The sequence below is a fragment of the Leuciscus leuciscus genome (genome assembly GCF_965113295.1).
Source record: "Leuciscus leuciscus genome assembly, chromosome: 18".
In the NCBI taxonomy this organism is placed as follows: domain Eukaryota; kingdom Metazoa; phylum Chordata; class Actinopteri; order Cypriniformes; family Leuciscidae; genus Leuciscus; species Leuciscus leuciscus.
In genome coordinates this window covers 7,195,080-7,218,261 of record NC_138742.1, presented here as the reverse complement: position 1 = coordinate 7,218,261, position 23,182 = coordinate 7,195,080, and the positions used below count along the sequence as shown (strand labels likewise).

Genomic DNA, 23,182 nt, shown 5'->3' with positions numbered 1-23,182 from the left:
TTTGATTGGCTGAAATACAACTGTGCATGGACTCAACTGATTTGTCCTGCTATTAGTTTTCACAGCTCAAGATACACAATTCAAATGTTTAAATTTCAAATCTATTTTAGTAAATAAGCTGGATTTCAAAGTCCCCTGTAGTCAATTATTTTATCCCTTAAAACTCATCTTTGATCACCAAAATGACAAATGTAAAAGTTTTTTTCTTGAAAAAAAAATTATTCATACCTTAAAATAGCTTGATTGTAACTCTACACCATTGCTTCATTTAGTATATGCAGTGCTATGAATATGCAAATGAGCCCCGCCTCCACTCACTCACAGCAGCTCAGAGATCCACTCGTTGACGATCACACGTTGATCTGATTGGTTACAAGGTAGTTTGTGACGTCAGAAACACCAGCGATTTCAAACCGTGTTTTTGAGACGTTTTTGGTTGACTTATGTATTTTGTACATGGTTTGTCTAAAAGCATATTAAAAACACCACATAGACATATGAACAACTTATATGACATATAAAACAACATATAAAAAGCTTGATTTTCACCACAGGGGGGCTTTAACATTTCCAATTAATCATCACAATCATAAGCACACTGATTTGACGTGCAAATAGTTTTACCGATTACTGCACATGTTTTTCTTCTAGTTATTAATTTACCTATAGCTGCTAATAAATCAAAAGTAGCCTATCGTACATTCTAAGAAAATAGCTTATTTCCACGTTGCAAAATAAGGTGAATATAGTGATTGTGTTCAAACTAAAGTGGTAAAATACCATTAACCTAACAGAACATCTCTTGGCGAGCACAAATTGTCATTTTATGATTTTATTTGACACCTCAAAGCTCTTCTAGGCTACTAGAAGCAATCAAAGCCTTCACAGTGTTGCAGATTTCTGTTACACACCTGTTTGCTGTGTGTTTAGATCCAGTTCCACGTCACCATTGGCCATGCCACACACTCGCTCTACACGGACTGCCCGTTCCCGGCCTGGATGCAGTGGGCTCTGATTGGCTACGCCGTCACGTTCATCATTCTGTTCGGCAACTTCTACTACCAGACCTACCGCCGCCAGCCACGGCTAAAGTCAGCCAAATCTGCCGTCAACGGCGTCTCCACAGCAGCCAATGGCACCAGTAAGGCACCGGAGGTCACGGAAAACGGAAAGAAACAAAAGAAAGGAAAAGGAAAACATGACTGATAAGAAACACGGAAACACTGGGTCTCATGGGGTTCAAAAATGCCCATGTAATCTCAACCATTACAGACTGTTTAGTAATTGTAAAAATTAAATTGGTCTTTGTTTTGGTTAACTTGCTCATTGTCTTTCAAACTAGGGACAACGCAACCAATTCTGTGTGATGTCACTTTCTTTTCACTTTCATCTCCTGATGTTTAGGCTACTTGTGAAAATTTTATAATCTAAAATGTCCATTGTGGCATGCCGAATCTGAACGGCAAACTACTTCATTTCTCATCACAGAATGACAGATACATATGCTTTTTCACTGAAACAGAAACTCAGCTGATTCTCTTAGTTTTGATCTCATATATAGGCAGCTGATGAATTATTCTTACATAAATGGCTCATCTGGATGCTTCCCATGTCCTTCATCTGGTCTCAGTGGCAGCCAGTTTTTCTTAACACTCTTGAATGCTGAAACAAGTGATATGGAGTCATTCAAGACGCAAGACTGAATCATAACACATGCGAATAATCACACAAATTCCACAATCTATTTTCTATTTTTTTTAATAGCTATAATTATTGTCTGTTTGAATCTTTATTTGTAGTGAAACAGTGGTGTTTAAGGACTCTGGTGACCGTTATTACAAATAGGCGATTTTTAAAGGGCCAATACAATTCTACCAAAGAAAATCACTTTAATTTGGTGGGTTTATACTCTTGCATTAGATACGTTTCATTTAATTTTCCTGAACTAAACGAGTTCCTGAGGATGCATGCAGTAATGATGGTGTCATGGCTTTATACTCAGGTAGTTTTACATGTTTTTGTTCACATGTAAATTTAGACACACATATACTGCATACACACACACACACACACACACACACGTGTCCTTAATATCTATTGCTTTGTGCATGTAGATTTTTATGAAGTTTTTGCTAAATTCATATTGCATTACAGTTACACTAATTCTGCTTTTTGTTCCCTTTTATAAACAAAATTCCCTATTAATAAAATCCCACAATTAAAAAGAACAGGTAGACAACTCTCAAAACGTGCTATTTATGCGGTATATTTTCTGTATGAATGAATACTCTTCACACGGGAAGTACTCCGGCTGTTTGTGATCTGCACATTGTGATTTTAAGACATTCCTCTCCGAAAATGTAGTCCTAACTCTACCCATAACTTATCCCTAAAATCAGAGGGAAATGATAGGTGGATAACACTGATGTAGAAGCACCTCACCCTGGTTGTAAGCCTACACTTTTCCTTCAAATCTGATTGGTTGATTGAAATGTTGTTCCGAGATCAGCAAAGACAGTTGATCCAGGATAATGTTGTACTTGGTGAATGTTCATCGTGTACAGCTTCAATGTTCCTCTCATAATAAACGATTATACCAATTGATACAAAACTGAATGAAATAAACAGGATATCAACCTCATTTTCTGTCTTGTCTTCTCTCTCTCATGTATATATGTTGCTACTCAATTACTTACATATTACTCGTCTTTTGCAATAAAAGCATTACTTTTATTAGTTCACGCCTCAATTTTAAGCATTAAGGGCCATTTACACCAAGGATGATAACTATAACGATAATTATAAAGTTTGGATAGCTACTATAAAGATAACGAGCTATAACTATTAACGACACAGAGGAACGTTGGAGTCACTTTGAAAATGATAAAACATTGACAGCCAATCAGAATCCACCCTATTTAAAGAGCTAGAGCAAATAATAAAAAGAACATTATCGTAGTTGGTGTCGTGGACACTAAAGGGATTAGACTCACCCTCATGTCGTTCCAAACCCGTAAGCCTTTAGTTCATCTTCGCAACACAAATGAAGATCTTTTTTATGAAATCTGAGAGTTTTCTGTCCCTCAATTGACAGCTACTTAACTACCACTTTGAAGTTTAAAAAAAGTCATAAAGAGATTGTAAAACTAATCCATATGAATTGAGCGGTTTAGTCCAAATTTCAATCGCTTTATATGATGAACAGATTGAATTTAGGCTTTTATTCACATATAAACATTTATCAACTCACATCAGTTATGGTAAACGGAAGCTCAAGCATGTTCGCATAATGTGCAAGAACCAATAAGGTTCATTCTTGTGTTACGCATCATGTTTGAACTTCAGCAGGAACCAATAAGGTTAATTCTCGTGTTACGCATCATGTTTGAACTTCAGCAAGAACCAATGAGGTTCATTCTCGTGTTACGCAGCACGTTTGAACTTCAGGCAAGCCAGACCCATATCAAGATGTTGGGTCTGGGAACTCACCATTGGCACGGCTCAATCCAAGGGGCGGGATAAACGGTTGTCTTTCAAATTCCCTCTGCACGCAATAGGACAGCGCTACAACCAACCAGAGCGTTTTCCCACCAGCGGAGCTAGTTGATAGATTAAACTTTTGCCGTATCTGGTCGGCAAAACTACGAACACATCTTTCTCTTTTAAGAATGACTTAAGTGCCATTCTTTGTTCTTTTCTCAAAGAAAAGCTAAACTCCAAGTCCTCCAGAGTCGCGGCCAAAGCCGATTCGAAAGACCGCTGTTCGCCAGCAGCAGCCGCCATTCTTTGTTTTCAAGTAGCAGGGAATATACAGGAACCGTCACAACACTGTCGTCATTATGTTAAGCCCCGCCCACCGACTGATGTGATTGGCCTGACTAGAGTTTGGTTTTTCCAGCTCAAAAGTCAACGGAGAGTTGCTAGACTACCCTGGCTGCAAAATTAAATTTGCTGCCGCTAGGGTACGTCTAGATTTCTAGGCTATGTTTGAGCTTCAGCAAGAACCAAATTGATCGTGTCTCTTTAGAAAATTTGGACTAAACCGCTCAATTCTTATGGATTAATTTTACGACCTCTTTATGAACTTTTCGAAGCATCAAAGTGGTAGTTGCGTAGCTGTCAATGGAGGGACAGAAAGCTCTCAGATTTTATTAAAAAGATCTCCATGGGCCCTATTTTAACGATCTAAGCGCATGGTCTAAAGGGCACGGCACAAGTTCACTCAGGGCGTCCGAATCCACTTTTGCTAGATTAACGACGGGAAAAATGGTCGGCGGTATGGTCTAAAAGGGTTGTCCCTATTCTCTTAATGAGTAATGGGTGTGTTTCGGGATTTACATGCGTTAAACCAATGAGAGTCTCATCTCCCATTCCCTTTAAATGCCAGTTACGCTCGCGCCATGGCAGATTCGCTATTTACATGACAGAATTTGATAGTGGAAAGACCGAAAGCGTCTCCAGAGCGCAAACAGAACTGCTCGTGCGCGAGGTAAAAGTGCGCAAGCAGACCATCTACGGGACAAGATTGACAATCTCGTTTCACAAAATTGAAACGCGCCAACAATGCGCCTTTCAGACCAGCACGCCCATGGGCGCACAAATGGACGCAAATGCATTTGCTATTTAACCAACGTGGCGCAGGACGTGAAAATGATAATTGCGTCGGGCTGAAACTAGCAAAAAACACTTGTGTCGCGCTTGGCGCTGCATTACACCTGGTGTAAGATATAGGGCCCCATGTGTTACAAAGATGAACAAAAGTCTTAGGGGTTTGGAACTACACGAGGGTGAGTAAATAATGACAGAATTGTCATTTTTGGGTGAACTATCCCTTTAATATCACTATAGTTCTTCACAGGAACGGGAACGTAGCAATTTTGCTATAAACTTAAATGACGCATCAAATCTTGCAGTATGTTAGGAGAGATGTGATGTTCCCTTTTCCAAGTGATTAGAAAGAAAATCCTAATAACTTTTAATTGGAGGACAGGATGACAGGTCTGGCCCCAGTCACATTCATCTTAGTTGTTCACAGACACTCTGCCTCCGTCTCTCTCCTTCCTGGACTTCTAATTAAGTGTCCTTTCGGCTGTGATGGAGCTCCCAGGCCAGAGCTTTGAGGGGTTGGGCAGACAGATCTGGTCTAATCAGGCCGTAAATTGGCTTTCGCTATAAAAGAGCTTATATCCACGTCAGAGCTTGTAGCGTTATTCGGGTCACTGCAGGAGAAACATACACTGGTATCAAACTAAAACTATTAAACACACCGGATGGATGCAATAAATGTGACATTTAGACATGACAAAAGCAATATTTCACTGGCATATATCCACCTGAAAGCTAGATATGCTGTGAGTGAGCCAGAAAATAAAATAAATAAATAAAAAAAGAAGCAAATGCTTTTTAATCTGAGAAAACTTGTTCTCTTAATTACTTTTTTAAGGAAAATAAACTTTTGATTCCTTAACATTTCTAATTTGTATTTCACAAATGACCTTATTAATTTGTTTGTTTTTTTAAATATCTTACTGAGGGAACAAGCATTTCAAATTATTGTATATTTAAAATTATGCAATTTTAACATTTATGTAAAACAACCAACAGAATCCATGACAATGAAAAATTTTAAAATTTAAATATACAAATAAAAATCTTTGATTTTAAGCAAATTTCTTTAAATTGTGCATTTTAATTATAACCATTGTTAATTATGGACAGGCTTTCATGGGAAAATCTCCTCTGCCTGTTTCAGAAGCTTTAATACTTGAGTGCAAAATACATTGAAACATTTAGATTTTTACTCCAGATACTGTATTATTTTAATACAGTACAGGCAAACTCTAACCCAAGTACATAAAACATAATTTGTATTTTTTACACATTTTGCTCTACAAGTTAACTGTGCTGGTTAATCTAATAGTTTAGAGAAAATGCATTTGCTTACTCATACTAGCATCTTTACATTTGTATTATCCAAACTCTTTCTACAACCTCTCTCTCTCTCTCTCTCTCTCTCGTCTGAACAAGGATGTTTGTCAGTAAGCGGATTGCAAATAGGCCAGAGATTTCCACTGGCCCTATTAACAGAAAGTGGTTTCACCTTTCTCTCAACCTGTTCCACTGATAATTTACATTACCTGAGATAATTGGCTCCTCTTTGTGTCTGTCTATACAAAAAGCCATCATGGACTATACACAATAACGCAAGTGCAACACTATTACATTTCTAAATGGTACACATCTTCATGTAGGCCTACTATTCTTTTGAGATCATTGTAGGCTACTGTCTGTGAGACATACATAAAATGCAATTGGTGAGCATAAGGATGGATAGATATTGTAATTAACCACTGAATTTAAAACAGCATTCATTACTTATTTCAGTTAAGTACACAGATAGACAGACGGCGCTCTCTAGTGTTCACAGGTAGTATTACAAACTGATATCACAGTGCAAATGACCAGAGACTCACTTGTGACTCACTGACATTTAAACAGTGCAATTAAGAGCATTTCATTTAAAGTGATAATTAAAGTGCTAACTGCATATGAGAGAGATTTATTTAAATATCAGACCAAGTCTAGTGATTAACCAAGACTATGGGGTATGGGCCCAGAGAAAGTGTGAAGAAAAAAAAAAAAAAGAAGAAGAAGTTTTTTTTTTTTTTTTTAAACAGCATATGCTCGAAATATTTGTTGTGCCTTCGCTGCTGAGGATATTTTCTGTTGTCGTTCGACTACTGGACTGACTGTGGCACAAACTGCAGACTGACCTTTTGAATCTATTCTTGTAGAATAGGTCGGTGGGATGACGCTGCACTTTCAGCTTATCTGTAAAGCAGCAAACTCCAGCAGCATCCAGTCTTCCTCATCCTTGCGTTTTAAAGGGACAGCACAACTGTGTACATCGACCTAGATGAAGAATATGGTCATGCATATGTTGGCCTTTATAAGCCTATTAATAAACAGTCAATATCCTATAACTAATAGCCTATGCATGCTAATAAATAACTAATAGTGGGAATTGAGCCCTAACCTAAAGTGTTACCGTGTGTTTTTAAATAGGCCAATATTTATATTAACATAAAACAAAGTATTTTGAGAAAAGGTTCTCACACTTCCTTATGTTACGTCACCTCATGAATATTAAACGTCAGTGTCTCGCGAGCCTAAGCAGTGCCTGGTACCCTCGAGCTGAAGGGAACTGTCCCGCTCACTCAGGAAACAAATGAGCACAGTTCATAAACAGGTAAGAAAACATCGCGATATTTAATGTTCTTGGAGAATAACGCAAATTACGACTGCACCAAATATGTAACCATTATAGTAGCCTGTTTGGACAAGTTATAGGCTACACTTGCAAAGTAGAGAAAACATTTTAGGCTATAGGAAAGGAAGTCTACTGCGACGGATGTCAAAAATCTTTACTGTCAAATACATATAGCTTTGCAATAACATTTGTGTTTGAAATGAATGTTTATGTAGCCTACATAGAACTCACCCAGGTCGAAGTGTAAATGACATTAATTCACATTTATTTGTCCTCCTTTCCTCTCTTAAAAAAAAAAAAGAGTTGTTTCATCCCATGTTTGGGTCACATATGGACAAACCCAACCGTTATTTTACATTGTTTACATTTTTAAAATGTAAAAATGTAACTGTTGGTTATATTTATTTACAATTTTAAACCCAACCAACTATTGTTTTTTATTATTATTATTGTGTTTTATTTTACCCAAATATCGGTTGAAACACAAGCATTATAGTGTAGAAAATTGCTGTTCTAATTCGATTAGATTGCATATTGGTTTATATTATGGATTTTATTAATTAATTAAATGATATGCACACACACATACACACAATTATAGCCATAAATATGTATAGGCCTACTGTAATGATGTACCTTGTATTCTGCTCTAACAAAGTGTAAAATTTCGTTTTTTCCCTCTTAAATGTCATAAAATTGACAAAAGTGTTGTTGGAGGTCTGCGATATGAAATGATGAGCTCTGCCGCAAGTGGCGCTGCGGATTTTCCACCATCAGCGGACAGTAGCGAAGGGAGGAGGAGATCGTCTCCCGGACAAAACCCCGTCAAACCGGCCTCAAAACCCAGCGCTAGCCGCTCCTCATCACCCGCCGCGTCGAAGCTCGGAGGAAAAGGCGTTAAAGGCGTGAAAGGACGCGAGGGAGAGCAGGCTGCTCAAGAAGAGGCGCGTGAAGTGAGGGTGCGAGGTGCGGCAGCTGTTCGTGGTGCTGAAACTGAGGCGGTTTGGGAAACCGAGGAGCGGATTGATCGCCCTCCACCACCGGACACGCGCCGCGCGCTGCGTTTACCGTGCGTCAACAGAGACTCGTCCGCTACGCAGCCTGACGGCTCGTACGGTGGTGTTGTGAGGGGGGAAGAGAGGGAAAGAGAGGCCGCTGCGGGAGGAGAATACGTGGGCTGTGGACCGGCCTTCTGGGGCGGAGGCTGTCTGCAGTCAGAGCTCATCCAGTTTCACATCAACAAGCGCTTGAAGAAAAGCGGCAGGATGCAGCGCACAGCGTCGGTCGAGACGCAACCGGGACCGGGACCCGCCGCACAGGCCACGAGCGCCGCAGACGAGCCCGTGACACAGCAGAATGAAGCCCTGCAGGACGAGATCGAGAGATTGGAGGATGAAAACGAAGACCTTAAGGTTTGTTTGTTATACGAGAGAAAATGTATGAAACACTAATCATGCTAAAATATATATGGATGAATGAAAACATGATAGATAGATAGATAGATAGATAGATAGATAGATAGATAGATAGATAGATAGATAGAGGAAGATGGATGGATATACAGAGTCTTTTTAAGAGCTGAAGATGATAGATAGATAGATAGATAGATAGATAGATAGATAGATAGATAGTCAGTCAGAGGAAGATGGATGTACATACAGAGTTCTTAGATATATAGATATATAGATAGATAGATAGATAGATAGATAGATAGTCAGTCAGAGGAAGATGGATGTACATACAGAGTTCTTAGATAGATAGATAGATAGATAGATAGATAGATAGATAGATAGATAGATAGATAGATGGTCATACAGAGTTCTTAGATAGATAGAGGAAAATGGATGGATAGACAGTCTTTTTTAAGAGCTGAAGATGATAGATAGATAGATAGATAGATAGATAGATAGATAGATAGATAGATAGATAGATAGATAGATAGATAGATAGTCAGAGGAAGATGGATGGACATACAGAGTTCTTAGATAGATAGATAGATAGATAGATAGATAGATATGAATATATACCTGCATAAATGTAGATTTACACATTCATTTGATAAACAATACATATGTTGATAACCATTAGTAAAGTTGATAAATGATACATGTTGTTGTTGTTGGTAACTGACCATATCTGAAATCATTGGGTTTGCATGTCAATTTTTTTATGACTGATTGCTTTTTAAATGACTCCTCTGCTCAGCAGGTTCATGGCAATATTGTTTTCCAAACACAATCTTGATTCCTGCTCAACCTGATAAATAGGAATTCTGGTGATTAACAGAGAGAAAGCAATGATAAGCCTGCAGAGATGTTGTCCATCCATCTTGAAATCGGAAATAGCTCTACATAAACAGGACATAAACATTATGACCGATGACCCAGTTTGCTTATGTGTCTTTTATTAACAAATTTTGGTCTATTTAAAAAATGTTGCCTTCTAAAAATGAACAGAACAATGAGAGAAATGCAACATTGTTCCAGTTTAGCCCGTGTTAGAACAAAGCTAAATACAGTTATGAAAAAACAGCCTTGGTTTTATTCAAAATATGCCCCCAATAATTTGCATGTTCAACCAAGAGACTCATTAAACATGTAATTTGTGGAAATAATGTACAGCTTATTAAAATAATGCAACTGCAGTAATTTGAGAGCAGAAAGCTCTAATGAGCACACTGGTTTTCACAGAATGAGATTGAGGAGATGCGGACAGAGATGGAGGAGATGCGCGACACCTTTTATGAGGAGGACACCTGTCAGTTACAAGACATGCGGCGTGAGCTCGAGCGAGCGAATAAGAACTGCCGCATCCTTCAGTACAGACTCCGCAAGGCTGAACGCAAACGACTTCGCTATGCACAAACTGGAGAAATTGACGAGGACCTCCTAAGGAGCTTAGAGCAAGATTTAAAGGCAAGTACCTATGTTGATATCTTTAAGGGCATACAGAGAAGGTCTATGATAAATTACCCATCCCCAGTGACTTGTTTGTACAATTTCTATCTGATTATTAACTTGTCATTTAGTTGATGCTTCTATCCAAAGCAACCACTAAGCCACACCACCACCATTCTGACAGGTTGCCAAGGATGTGTCTGTGAGACTCCACCACGAGCTGGAGAATGTGGAGGAGAAACGAACAAAGACAGAAGATGAAAACGAGCGATTGAGACAGAAACTTATTGAGGTGGAAGTCACCAAACAGGCCCTGCAAAATGAGCTGGACAAAGCCAAAGAAGTAGGAATACAAACACAAGTTAACACAGCACATCTAAATAGGTTTAAATACATATTATTTTCATCGCATTCGTATAAATTTGTTGTGTCCAGTCTCAGAAACGAAGAGGAAGCAAAGATGCACAAAAGCCTGAGAGGAAGACTCAGACTCCTACAGAGGTGAGGACAAAACACTGCTGTCAACCAGTATTGGGTCAAATGAAGACTGTTACTTTAAGTGACAAGCTCAAGTTCAAGCTCAAGTAGTTATGCAGTCTTTTGCAAAGAAATGAAGTGCATTGTAAACTATAGAGAGAATGAAAAGATAGCATACACAGAAAAAATTTATTAAACCATAACATGTAAAGGTATGGTCACATTTACCATTACTCTTCAAAATGTCATGGGTGAAATTCAGACATTTCAGTAGAATGTACAGTAGAAACATTTCAGTGCAATCAGAAGTTTTACGTGAGAGTCCAAAAATTCTCCACACAAATTTCCTTTTGAAAGTGATTCAACATACCTTTTTTTGTCCGCAAAATCTTGTCGAATTTTCACTAATGGTCCCGCACCTTAACGCAACACTTCTGTCCACAGGAGGACAATGAGGACCTGAAATGCCAGCTTGCCTTCATTAAAGAGGAGGCTACTTTAATGAGAAAGAAAATGGCCAAGATTGACAAGGAAAAGGACCGTTTGGAACAAGAACTACATAAGTATCGTTCCTTCTATGGAGATCTGGACAGCCCTCATCCAAAGGGTGAAGCTGGTGGCCCACCCACAACAAGGGAATCAGAGCTGAAACTTCGCTTGCGATTGGTGGAAGAGGAGGCCAACATCCTGGGACGTAAAATTGTCGAATTGGAGGTTGAGAACCGTGGCCTGAGGGCGGAGTTGGATGATCTTCGAGGGGAAGATTCGTCCAATGGGGGCTTGTCCGGAGCGGAGGGAGGAATGGGGCGCGAGCAGGGGTCGGAGCTGTCGGAGCTGAGGCAACAACTGCAGTTGGTGGAGGATGAGGCGGAGCTTCTGCGGAGGAACCTGGCGGATGTAGAGGAACAGAATAAGAGAGTGACATGTGAGCTGAACAAACTGCGCTTTAAAGAGGGTACGAGGCATGCCTCGGGTGGTAATGCAATGAGTGCCGCCAATTTAGCAGGAGACAGCTCCAAAGCCGAGGCCTTGCAGGAGGAGCTGAAGGCAGCGAGGAAGCAGATCAATGAACTGAGTGGGAAAGTGATGCAGCTGCAGTACGAGAACCGTGTGCTGCTTTCCAACATGCAACGGTATGATCTATCAGCTCACCTAGCCGTCACGCCACGGGACAGTGACGCAGAGAGCGACACTGGTCTTGGAGTCGGAGGGCGTAGAGGTAGCGATGAAGACTCGTCTTCCTCTCGTCTTCCTCCCCATCGCAAACGCGAGGGTCCTGTTGGAGGAGAAAGCGACTCTGACGAAGTCCGCAACGCTCGGTGCCTCACGCCAACTCGCTCTCTCTATTCTCCTGAATCCGCCCGCCTCCTCTCGCGCTCCATTCGGGACAGACAACAGATGATTGACATCCGTGCCGAAGCAGAGCGATTGGGACGAACCATTGATCGGCTCATAGCCGACACCAGTACCATCATTGCAGAGGCACGGGTGTTCGTATCTAACGGGGATCTTTTCAGCCGTATGGAAGATGATGAGGATGGTGGCCGGATCAGGGAGCACGAGCTTCTCTACCGCATCAATGCTCAAATGAAGGCCTTCAGGAAGGAGCTACAGGGGTTTATAGACCGACTTGAAGTCCCAAAACCAGAGGAAAGAGATTCAGAAGAACCATTATCTGTGAGTCTGGCAAGAGTCTGTGTGTCTATGTGAAGCACAATAAGAATGTTTACCACACAGTAATGGTATAGTTCAGTTCAATTCTGTCATTTACTCATCCTCATGATTCTCTTTCTTCGGTGGAACAGTTACCAGGGGCTGAAAAAAAGCATAATAAAAGTAGTCTGTACAAATCTTGCACTAAGTCTTCTAAAGCCATAGTAATACCTTTAAGTGAGGAATAGAGAAAAAAAAAGTTAGGGACTTTATTCACTGAAAATCGTATTTGCATGCTGTATTTGCATGACACTAAGTTTGACATCAATAGCCATTATTTCCACTGTCGGGCCAAAAGCGGGTGTGCTAGTGAGTGCCATATAAATAGTCACGTTTCCACTGTCACTTCCAAGGCTTGATCAGGCTTCCTTGGGGCCAACGGCCGGGGTTTTTTGCTCACCGAATACCTTGGTCCAAAGCTGGCCAACTGGGGCTCGAGGAGGGGTCATGGACAAAGGCGGAGTTCAGGAGACGGCCAACACCTCTGCTCATTTCCATTGTTATTATTATCAGGCTACAAACTTAAACATTTAAGATATTTCAAACTATTTCCAGCTTTAAACTCAGTTTCAGAGTGTTTGAAATAACTTTCTTGTGATCCGATGGGTATTCTGATCACCGTATGAGGCAGAAATATATTTATATGCGAGGCTACTTATAAAATACCAGAGACTGCTTGAAGAATGTAGACAAATCATATATGATTATAACCGTGTGTTTATTTGGTTTAATGTTTTATCTTTCTCTTCCATGTGCCTTTGTTGAGACCGCACTAATACATCCGCATAAGTCATTAAAAACATGCACTCCGGTTAACTCATAGCTAATAACTCCTGTTTTCTTCTCGTGAGCTCCCTCTGTTGCTCTGGCTGAAAGGATAACAGTATAGTGTTGAGTGAGAGATCACTCAAACACAAATGTGAGATGATTTACAGCAGAGCATTTTTGTTAGTTGAATTAAGGTTTAAATAAAATAAAACATAATTATTAGATGAAAAACTGGAACAAAAATTGGAAAGTTTAAGTTGTAGTTCTAAAATCTCAACTAAAACTGAAATATAAATTAAAGCTAAATAGAAATATAAAAAACTTTTTTTTTTAAAGAATATTTTCAGTGAATTATAATTTATATTTTAATCTGTTCATCAAACAAAATCTATTTGAAGTTTGAGCAAAAAAGAGAATCACAGGGTGAGTAAATTATGACAATTTTGTTTTTGTTTTTTTGGGTGAACTATTGGCTTAGAGAGAGTCCATTGCCTGACTGCTTTAAAAATTTAGCAAAATAACAAAGCATAGTTTTGTGATTTGCCAATATTTTTGTAAACTATGCAAATAGAAAATGTTAATGGCTATAATATCTTAACCTTTCTCTCTTTCTCTGATCCTGTCTTCCCACACACCCCTGTTTTTTAATGCATGTTCGTCAATCCTGTCGGTTATTCATCCAGATGTTTCAGCCCATCATTTTATTCATCCTCATTCTAGTGTTGTTCTCCTCACTCTCCTATGCCACCATTTTTAAACTTGTATTTCTTTTTACCCTCTTTTTTGTCCTGTGATCTCCATCCGTCCACTCATTAGCATAGTCTCGCCCTTTGTTTCGTTTGTTTGTCAATGTTGTGTATGTCACCATGGTTGGAGAATCACAGGACAGTCACTTTCCAAGCACAGACAGCACGCTTAAGCACAGAAGTCTGCAAAACCTTAATTTCCGAAACGCTGGAGGCTGTTTTACCCAAATTACAGACATACAACTGCCATTGGAAGGCACATCATCGAGATGAATTTTTTTTAGCAAATAAAGACTTTTATACATCATGAAAAACATTACATGCATTTGTCAAATTGAAGATATTAATATCAATGAGGCACTGGAAACTACATTACCCAGAAGACATTTCTTTCATTGAGGCTATCGGGCACATTGACACTTGCTTTGCCACCAAAGACTTGAAATATGCAACTGCATTTACCATCGAGGAGCACATGACCACATTGGCCAGAATGCCAGCCACTGCACTCTTAAGATACATCAGCTGGAATGATTACCTGTTAGAAGCATGCAAAGGTGAGTAAGAACATGGTATTCAATTGTACGGTCAGAGAGGACATGCATACACATGGAAGGATAGACAATAAATGACAGGTAGGAATTAGGAATCATCATTTTGCAAGTGTAATTTGCGTGACAAGAACAACAGTTTTGCATAGATAGATAAATAGAAAAAAAGAATAATTTTTCACAAGAACCTGAGGAAATTGTAGCACAAATGTTGCATAACCAGTTTCATGTGATATGCTAAATAACAGCTGTGGCTTGGGTGTGGGAAAGTGCTTATGTACATGATGGCAGTATGCAAAAAGCCCCTTCTGTTGCACCAGAGCAGGATCAGTCTCTTGCTGAACGTGCTCCTCATTCCAGCAAGTCTATTATGGAGGCGTTACTCATCAGCAGTTTGAATATCAGAGCTTGCTTTCTTTATGAGTTTATTTAACTTGTTGGCATCTCCAGTTTTAATCTCTGTTGACGGACCCAAATCTTCTTAAGTCTTCGGCAGTAGTTCCTTAGTATTTAAAGGGATATTTCACCCAAAAAAGAAAATTCTGTCATTAATTACACATCCTCATGTCTTTCCAAACACGTAAGACTTCTGAGCACAAATGAAGATCTTTTTTTATTAAATCTGAGCTATTTCTGTCCCTCCGTTGACAGCTAAGCAACTACCACTTTGAAGCTTCAAAAAGTTCATAAAGAGATCGTAAAACTAATCCATATGAATTGAGCGGTTTAGTCCAAAAAATCTCAAAGAGACATGATCGCTTTATATGATGAACAGATTGAATTTAGGCTTCTATTCACATTTAAACATTGATCAACTCACACATCAGTTATGGTAAACGTAAGCTCAAGCATTTTCGCTTGACGTGCGAGAACCAATGAGGTTCATTCTCGTGTTACGCAGCACGTTTGAGCTTCAGCAAGAACCAATGAGGTTCATTCTCGTGTTACGCAGCACGTTTGAGCTTCAGCAAGAACCAATGAGGTTCATTCTCGTGTTACGCAGCACGTTTGAGCTTGTGCAAGAACCAATGAGGTTCATTCTCGTGTTACGCAGCACGTTTGAGCTTCAGCAAGAACCAATGAGGTTCATTCTCATGTTACGCAGCACGTTTGAGCTTCTGCAAGAACCAATGAGGTTCATTCTCATGTTACGCAGCACGTTTTAGCTTCTGCAAGAACCAATGACGTTCATTCTCGTGTTACGCATCACGTTTGAGCTTCTGCAAGAACCAATGAGGTTCATTCTCACACGTCAAGCAGGTTCGGTTGAGCTTCTGTTTATGTTCGCTGATCAGTTTATCTGTATAAAAGCCTAAATTAAACCTGTCCATCATATAAAGCGATTTAGTCTCTTCAGAAAATTAGGACTAAACCGCTCAATTCATATGGATTAGTTCTACGATCTCTTTATGAAGTTTTTGAAGCATCAAAGTGGTAGTTGCGCAGCTGTCAATGGAGGGACAGAAAGCTCTCAGATTTCATCAAAAAGATCTTCATTTGTGTTCCAAAGATGAACGAAAGTCTTACGGATTTGAAATGATATGAGGGTGAGTAATTAATTACATAATTTAAAAACAAAAACTATGGAAGCATTGGGTTCACAATTTATTTGGATCACAAAAAAACACACTTGTTTTGTTTGGGTTTAGAAGGGTCTAGTTATTTACAAGACAATTAAACTTAAAGAACAGCAACTCATCTGTTTTCTAGAATGAGTCTCTTTTTGGAATTTGGAAATTGCTTCTCATTTTGCTGCCAGCTGAAAGTAACATTAGTGAAAAACAGACAAACATACATCTCTGGTTTTGCCAGTTTTACTGTCTCCATTCTCCGAGGTTTTTGCTTTGTTGTTTTATTGTGCACCTGGAAACTATTTGAGTCAGCGGCCAATATTAGGGCTGAACTGTCGGCTGACTGTTTATTGCACAACAGCGACATGTGTCAAATAAATACAAGCGTGAGGCGCCCATTAAGAACCGCGGACAGCACACTTAGTATCCGCTAATTCTGTTCGGTGGTATCTTAAAAATAAAATGGACAGAGTGTTTTGAGAGTCACAAATAGCCCAGTTGCCTGTTAGGATTAGTAGAAATCGAAACAACTGGAATAGGAGTCATAAGACTGCAATCTGCCAAGTCCTAAAAGCAGACTAGCAACAGTTTCACAGAGGTGGGGTAGAACTGGGCATTTTAAAATAGCCATGTAAACACTCTCCCTCTGCCTTTGTAATTTTAACCTAGAATGTCGGTGACGACAGTCTCTTGCATGGAGACCACAAATGCTGGAATAAATCTGACATTATGACACCGGATACCTAGTGGGTCTGACGTCGCAGGGGTAAATACTTAGAGTCACTATAAAGCCCCGGGGCCCCCTCAGGACTACAGTTGTTTACCCCTGAGCTCCGGACAGAGGAAACATTTAAGATCCTATACGCAGGACTTTTACGTCACGCCGTGGGGCATTAGACTCCGGGTCTTTTGCGCTGTTACATGCTGTTAGAGTGCAGGAGCTTTCAAAGAAGACGTGACACTGAAACAAGAGTGATCTTGATTTAAGAGACAAACCTGTACTTGAGCAACATACTCATATTCTGGAGCATCAGTTCATCACAAGCTCATGAGAGGGAATTACCAGAGGAACCAATTTTAACTGGTAAGGATTAAGAACGCTTGTAGACAAGAACGGAACAGTCTTTTAAAGCCTTTATCACTACTACTTGTAACTCCTTAGAAGCTTTTTAACTTTTCTGTTATCTTTCACTTGGGCTGACAATGTTATACAACATTAAGAACCTTGCAGCCACACTGGTCACACTTTACACTAAAAGTATTTACATTACTGTATTTGCATACGTAAGTGCTTATACTTGCTAATATGTAAAAAAAATTGGAACTGTCTGTAAATACAGTATTAGTAGTATGACTATTGTGATCAGTTAGATTTACGTATAGTAAGTGTGCATGCATGTTGTAATATAAACCGGTACACGCTTACTCTCTATGTCTTTTTAGTTTTATGACACATAATTGCAAAGGGTATAAATATCCCTCAATGCCTACGTCATATGGTGGTACATTCTGGCAATTTCATGAGTTAAACTGGGTGTCATGTTCCTTGATGGCAGAAAAGTCCATCCCTAAATCACTGCCGTAAATCAAAGCTGTGTTACAGAATAACTCAGTGACGTTACCAAGGAAAGGATGCAACTATTCTGAGCTCATCCAAGCGGGTAAAGGGTTCTTCACTTGCTTGGAACTTTGACCTCATCCCTATCCCGAAAGAAGTGATGTTACTTCATAGTTAAAGATTTAAGCTGGCTGTAAGGTGTAGGTTCCTATTTTGTAAGGGGCAACCAATTACCCTTTACTATTGTGCCCTTGATCAAGAGAGATCAGGTTACACTAGGGAGACTGTCCATGTTATAAAACTGACTTAAGAATCCCTGAAGTCCCTTTAGGTAACTTGAGCATGTCTAATGAAGTTGGTGTGTAAAGAACGTGCTGACAATTTTGACAGTTAAGGGCTGGTTTGAAGGACAGGGAATGCATATAGAAATGAGTCAAAGGTTTAAAGCAGGTGTCCAGAGCAAATAGCTGGGATTTTGTTTCCTTTTATAAGTCTACTTGAATGCAAAACAATCAGGAAGACTTCACTAATGTTTAGACTCATAACACCTTTGAACTGCAAAGCAATCCACAGTTGACACAGTAGAATTCATTTATTTACTTAAGAGTACTCTAACTAATCAATAGGCTGTTTCTCAGTGATGAATGTCTTTTTTGTCTTCATAGAGGTATTGGTGGACTTGCCAATGTGGTCACTCCAGTGACCTTTCAGGAATTGCAGCATAATATTCTGAGCACAGACAAGCAAGCGCAAAAGAATGGCCGCATTGGAATTGCACTGTGGGCCGGAGCCCAGGAGTTGTGTGTGGGGTGGAGAGAGAGCTGACCTGCTTGATAGTTTTGATTCCGAGATGCAGGAATGGGAAGATCAGCTACAGGACATGCAGAGGAAGATTGAAGAGGTGAGAAAAACGTTCAACTGCAGCGACGCCAGTCAGTGTGACAGAATCCATCTCCATATCTAAAGAGAGAGAGAGAGAAACTCATCCCGATCCTTATTTAAAGATGTAAATAAACATAAAAAAATATGATGCTCTGATTTGACTATAAAAAATGGCAAAAGATCCAGTAGCACTGCAATCCTGAATTTACTAGAGTCCATGAACTTGTTTATGTTGTGATAGTGGCCACTAACTAGGATTGTGATTGGCTGTTGCCAAAGTTGGCTGCATCTCTTGGATATAATAATAGGTGCTTCGCCCTCCATCTGGTCAATGACTTTGACAGATGTAAACAAGTTTATTAAACCCAAAGGGATAGGAGTAACAGACAACCCAAAAACATTTACACACACACTCTCTCTCTCTCTCTCTCTCTCTCTCTCTCTCTCTCTCAAGTGAGTATGTTGTTATTGGTAGATTGATATAACCTTTAAGCAAATAACCTTTCTCACCGACCCCTTTCTGAAGAAACCTCATGCTGTTTTGTTAAGCAAAGATTGCATGTCTAGACATTATACCAGTAGTATTTGCTGACTTGTGCATTTGAAACATTTGCTTTCATGTAGGCAAAAAAAAAAAAATCATGCTTTGCAGCTGCCGAGTTTGTCTCTAATATTGTGATATGTATTTCAGTTGTACAACGAGGTCAAAGCACGAAGAGAAGCCAGCGAAAGCAGCACAAGCAATGTCACAAACAACAAAAGCCTGGACATTACTTTGCTTCCTGTCAACTCTCAGTATAGACACCAGGCCAATGGTTATCATGAACCCCATGGTCACCCCAACAACAACCTCCCAATTCGTCAGTGCAATGAAGTACGAGCAGATCGTTCAGTTATGCAAAGCTTTGGGTTTCACCACCCCAGTGATTACTATAATGGCTCCAACAATTACACACTTAATTCCCTGAGCAACGGCAGCCATTATCCTGCCAGTTGTCATGATCTTGAAAGGCAAGATGCCACCCTAGATATTCTCAATGGATATCTCCAACAGGGCCCACATTTTGGAAAGAACTTAGGGAATCTTGGAAATCCAAATGCAGTGAGTACCTCTCACACTATTTATCAATCTATCCTTCATCCAGACTCTTAAACCCCAAGGATTTGGTACCTTTGATATCCCTCTTAAATCCAATATCTCCCTCTTTTTGCTATCAGAACCCCAAGGTATATCCAGTTACACACAGTTATCAAGATAGCATGAAGACTAGCCTGGTGACAAACAGGTAAAGCCTTTCCCATCTCAATTTATCAGAATGAATCCTATTGTCATCATGCATGTTTCTTGTTGGATGATTGACCAATTATAAGTGTTCGCCCAATTCCCTTTTGTGACTACTTTTGGTTGATTTGTCTTTTCACTTCAGGACTGCCTCATGCGTAGTTCCGGATGAGTTTGAGGAGGATGAGAATAACAAGAACAAGAAATCAAGTTGGGATGACTCCCAAGCCCGCCATGTTAGCTGGAAAGACCCAGTTTCATCAAACGAGCTTCCCCCTAAAAATGCAGCTTCCAAACTGGCAATCAGACAGAGAGATGCTTCTCCTGTAACTCCTCGTTCCACTTACCATGAGTCATCACAACAACCTGACAGAAAGTGCCTCTTGCTTGACAGGAAATCTGGCAGCCCATCAGTGTTGCGTAAGTTTGGTGCCATGTTGCAGGAGAACGAGGGGAAAACCCTGATAGAGGATGGTCTTGTGACCACCGTTGTCACCGCTGAACCTCTGAGGCACACCAGCACTCCTGTTTGCCAGAGCAAGTTTGACGCCAAGAGGGCATCCACACGTGCGCCCATCCAGAAATGCCTTGCAAACTGTGACATACTGGTAACAGAACTGGAGTCCAGCCAGGAGCCTTGGGCAGCTGGTCCTTCTAGACACCTACTGAATGGAGACAGAGACAGTGGGAGGGGTGGTAGTACTCTTGAACAGTATGGTTTGGCATATAACTTAAGCCCATCACAGTCTCACCTTAAATCGAAGAATCACAAGGCGCCTCAAGGGCCAAAATCCCACAAAGCAGGCTTCCAGGGTGAGGACCTATTGTCTGACTACCAGATGGTGGAGAGGATTCTGGCAGCAGGAACTCAAAACTTCAGTAAGATACACACAGGTCTTGGTGTTGATAAGATGAGACAGGGAAATGACAACTTGGAGCAACTTCTAGAAATGATGGAAATAGAGAACAACAGAAGTCAGAGGGCCACATTCACCCAGCAACTGGACACCAATCAGGTGAAGAGGGTATTCAAATGTGATCTGCACACACACTAAATTACAATGCAGTATTCATCCTTGTCTGAGTGATGGTGCAATGGTAGTGCTCATGCTCTCGGCCAGTGTTCCTCATTCCTGGGTCTGGAGAGCCACTTTCTTGAAGAGTTTAGTTCCAACTCTGCTCCAACACGATTGGGTAATTCCGGTTATTTTTAAATGAAATTAAATTCAGGTAAACCCAAACACCTCAATTAGTTACTTCAGTCAAGTTGAAACTAAACTCTGCAGGAAAGTGGTTTTCCAGGACCAGGAATGAGGAACCCTGCTCTGAGCTGTAGTGCTCCCGATCCCATTCTCCTCTCTCTCCCTTACACTACTTTCTACACTAACCTTTTCTGTTTCCTCTAACCTGCCAATTAAAGACAACATATTGGTACATAAAATGCAAGAATATTCACCCAAGTATTGATATTTATGCACAAAGATATTTACATTAAAACATTTTCCCCTCCAGGTCAACCACGAGTCATCTGCTGCCCCCAGCAGTAGCAATTTTTCCCGTCCTGCTAGACCAGCCAATCAACGCCGTCCATCCAGGTGGGCAAAGCATACCCCCTCAAGCAAAATCGCCCACACATCCTGCCCATCAAGCCCTGGCCTTAAAGCCAAACAGTTCTTGAATTCATATTCCCGGCACACAGAAACGGTGATCATGTGACCAGGATAGAACAACATTGAATGGACACGTAAAAGGACATTTTCACCAAAGGGAATAGACGAACCTTTGACCTTTTGTAGAACATGATCTACTTTTTTGTATATAACCACCACAACTTCAAAGTACATTACTGCAGCCTGCCTGCCTGATATTTTCATTAAATAACTTCAAAAGGATACTGTTTTCATTCAACTCTACGCTGTTTGAAGTGCTTTGGAAAGAAACTTGAGTGGAAATTCTCTGACCTGGTGAACTTCTGTGCCTATGAACCTTTCATTGCCTTTTTCTCTTCATTTCTTTCTGTCATTCTCATTACATTTTGTATTATTTTACTATTTTTTTTTCTATTTTCCTGAGTGCTCTGTGTACGGTTCAGTTCTTTGGGTGCCATGTAGGGCATTTTTTTGTAACCATATAAGCATGTATGCAACACGCATAACATATTTAAGCATACATGGCAACATGGAGTTATTGAGCCTTATCTATTATGCATTATCTGTAAAGGCGTGTGCAAATGTTTTGATGTTCTGTCAAAGTCCATTTCAGTGCTGCATTAGTGCTTCATAATATTGACATACAGAGGTCGTAATGGGCTCATAATCGTTTTTAAGCCTTATTTGACTGCGCCTGACGTGGGCTGTAACCACGCGGTGCATGGCACCTTTCTGCGGGAACATGTCTGCATTCTCCAGCCTTGTAAAAAAAATCCTTTAAGTTCAACATCTGTGAAAAGTGAATTATGTCTTTTGACCATATTATAATGAAGAAATGCTTCGGAATGTTTATTTAATGTTGTGATATGATCCTTCAAAAACGTGATGCTTTTTGTCTTTTTTCTTTCTTTCTCTGTATAATAAACGCAAGTGCTTTGACGAGTCAGTGAAACGCTTGAACTTTAGACTCTGTACACTTCATTGTTTTTGTTTTTAGTGGTGATTGCTAATATTAGCACTAATATTCCTTTTCTGATCAACGTGCTATTACATTCCCTTGTGATCTGGCTAGCTGATTTTCATCTGGAAGACAATAAAACAGGCAAATTATGGATCAACACAAATCATCTAGGGACTTGGGAGTGGGTTCTTTTGACTTTTAGCCAGTAAGCAACCACATAGCAATGTGTTAACAACCACTCTGAGCACCCTAATAATTACATAGCAACAAACTTGCAACCACCAATAATATCCTAGTAGCACCTCAGCAACTTGTCCAAGGGCATGTTGTTCAGAAATATAAAAATCTGGTATAGTTTCCTGAGAATATGGCAACAGAGTACATTTTTCTTCTTACATCACTCATTTTCCTAAAAAGCAAAAGACGCTTCATGCCAACATTGAACCCTCTTTAATTATCTCCTTGTTAAACAGAATTAACATTGCTCTTATCCTACATTACTAAAAGCTATTAGGAAGTGTCCTGTTCCTCATTCAGGATCCTAATGTAGCCTACTCTTACTGAGCTTTGCTCTCTCTCTTTGAGCCCTGCTCTCCCGGTTACTCGACCCGCTGCTGAAATGTTGCACCTGTGCCTGAAATATGAAGCGTGACGTTGTTTTGGTGCCAGAAATCTTAGACGTGTCAGTGCTAACGGGGACGTGTGATGTCCAGGGGGCATCTCTCGCTCATCTCACCCTGAATCTGTAAATGAGCAATAAAGGCTTCCCTTCATCATAACACCACCCTGGAAGCACAGAGCAGTATCTTAATGAGGCCTTTAGATATAGATAGATGTTCACAACTTACATGTGAGGT

General features: G+C 40.1%; 3 protein-coding genes and 1 long non-coding RNA gene across 7 annotated transcripts in view; 3 read left to right on the top strand and 1 right to left on the bottom strand.

The window, feature by feature from the left end:
- Positions 1 to 1,050, bottom strand: part of LOC309481029 — an 18,289-nt gene extending 17,239 nt beyond the window's left edge. The window contains exon 1 of the long non-coding RNA XR_014199856.1: positions 912 to 1,050. This is a non-coding gene — a long non-coding RNA (uncharacterized lncRNA). The remainder of the gene's footprint in view (positions 1 to 911) is intronic.
- Positions 1 to 2,641, top strand: part of elovl4b (ELOVL fatty acid elongase 4b) — a 12,786-nt gene extending 10,145 nt beyond the window's left edge. For both annotated transcript variants that reach the window (XM_082145719.1, XM_082145720.1), the window contains one exon: positions 931 to 2,641. In XM_082145719.1, coding sequence (XP_082001845.1) covers positions 931 to 1,206 — 276 coding nt within the window. In that variant the 3' untranslated portion in view covers positions 1,207 to 2,641. The remainder of the gene's footprint in view (positions 1 to 930) is intronic.
- A 4,526-nt stretch (positions 2,642 to 7,167) lies between these two features.
- Positions 7,168 to 14,083, top strand: LOC309480304 (microtubule cross-linking factor 3-like). 2 transcript variants are annotated; one of them, XM_082144717.1, is made up of 7 exons: positions 7,168 to 7,249; positions 7,977 to 8,682; positions 9,961 to 10,185; positions 10,352 to 10,510; positions 10,603 to 10,668; positions 11,089 to 12,321; positions 13,809 to 14,083. In XM_082144717.1, the coding sequence occupies exons 2-7, from the start codon at positions 8,002 to 8,004 to the stop codon at positions 13,917 to 13,919; spliced, it is 2,475 nt and encodes an 824-aa protein (XP_082000843.1). In that variant the 5' UTR covers positions 7,168 to 7,249; positions 7,977 to 8,001; the 3' UTR covers positions 13,920 to 14,083. The 2 variants fall into 2 exon arrangements, with proteins under 2 accessions (XP_082000843.1, XP_082000844.1); XM_082144718.1 differs by having other exon boundaries at positions 11,089 to 14,083.
- A 99-nt stretch (positions 14,084 to 14,182) lies between these two features.
- LOC309480305 (uncharacterized protein) lies at positions 14,183 to 22,306 on the top strand. Of its 2 annotated transcripts, none has more exons than XM_082144720.1 (6): positions 14,183 to 14,428; positions 18,217 to 18,452; positions 19,125 to 19,535; positions 19,652 to 19,719; positions 19,861 to 20,731; positions 21,228 to 22,306. In XM_082144720.1, the coding sequence occupies exons 2-6, from the start codon at positions 18,309 to 18,311 to the stop codon at positions 21,429 to 21,431; spliced, it is 1,698 nt and encodes a 565-aa protein (XP_082000846.1). In that variant the 5' UTR covers positions 14,183 to 14,428; positions 18,217 to 18,308; the 3' UTR covers positions 21,432 to 22,306. The 2 variants fall into 2 exon arrangements, with proteins under 2 accessions (XP_082000846.1, XP_082000845.1); XM_082144719.1 differs by lacking the exon at positions 14,183 to 14,428 and adding an exon at positions 16,125 to 17,077.
- The last annotated feature ends 876 nt before the right edge of the window (positions 22,307 to 23,182 follow it).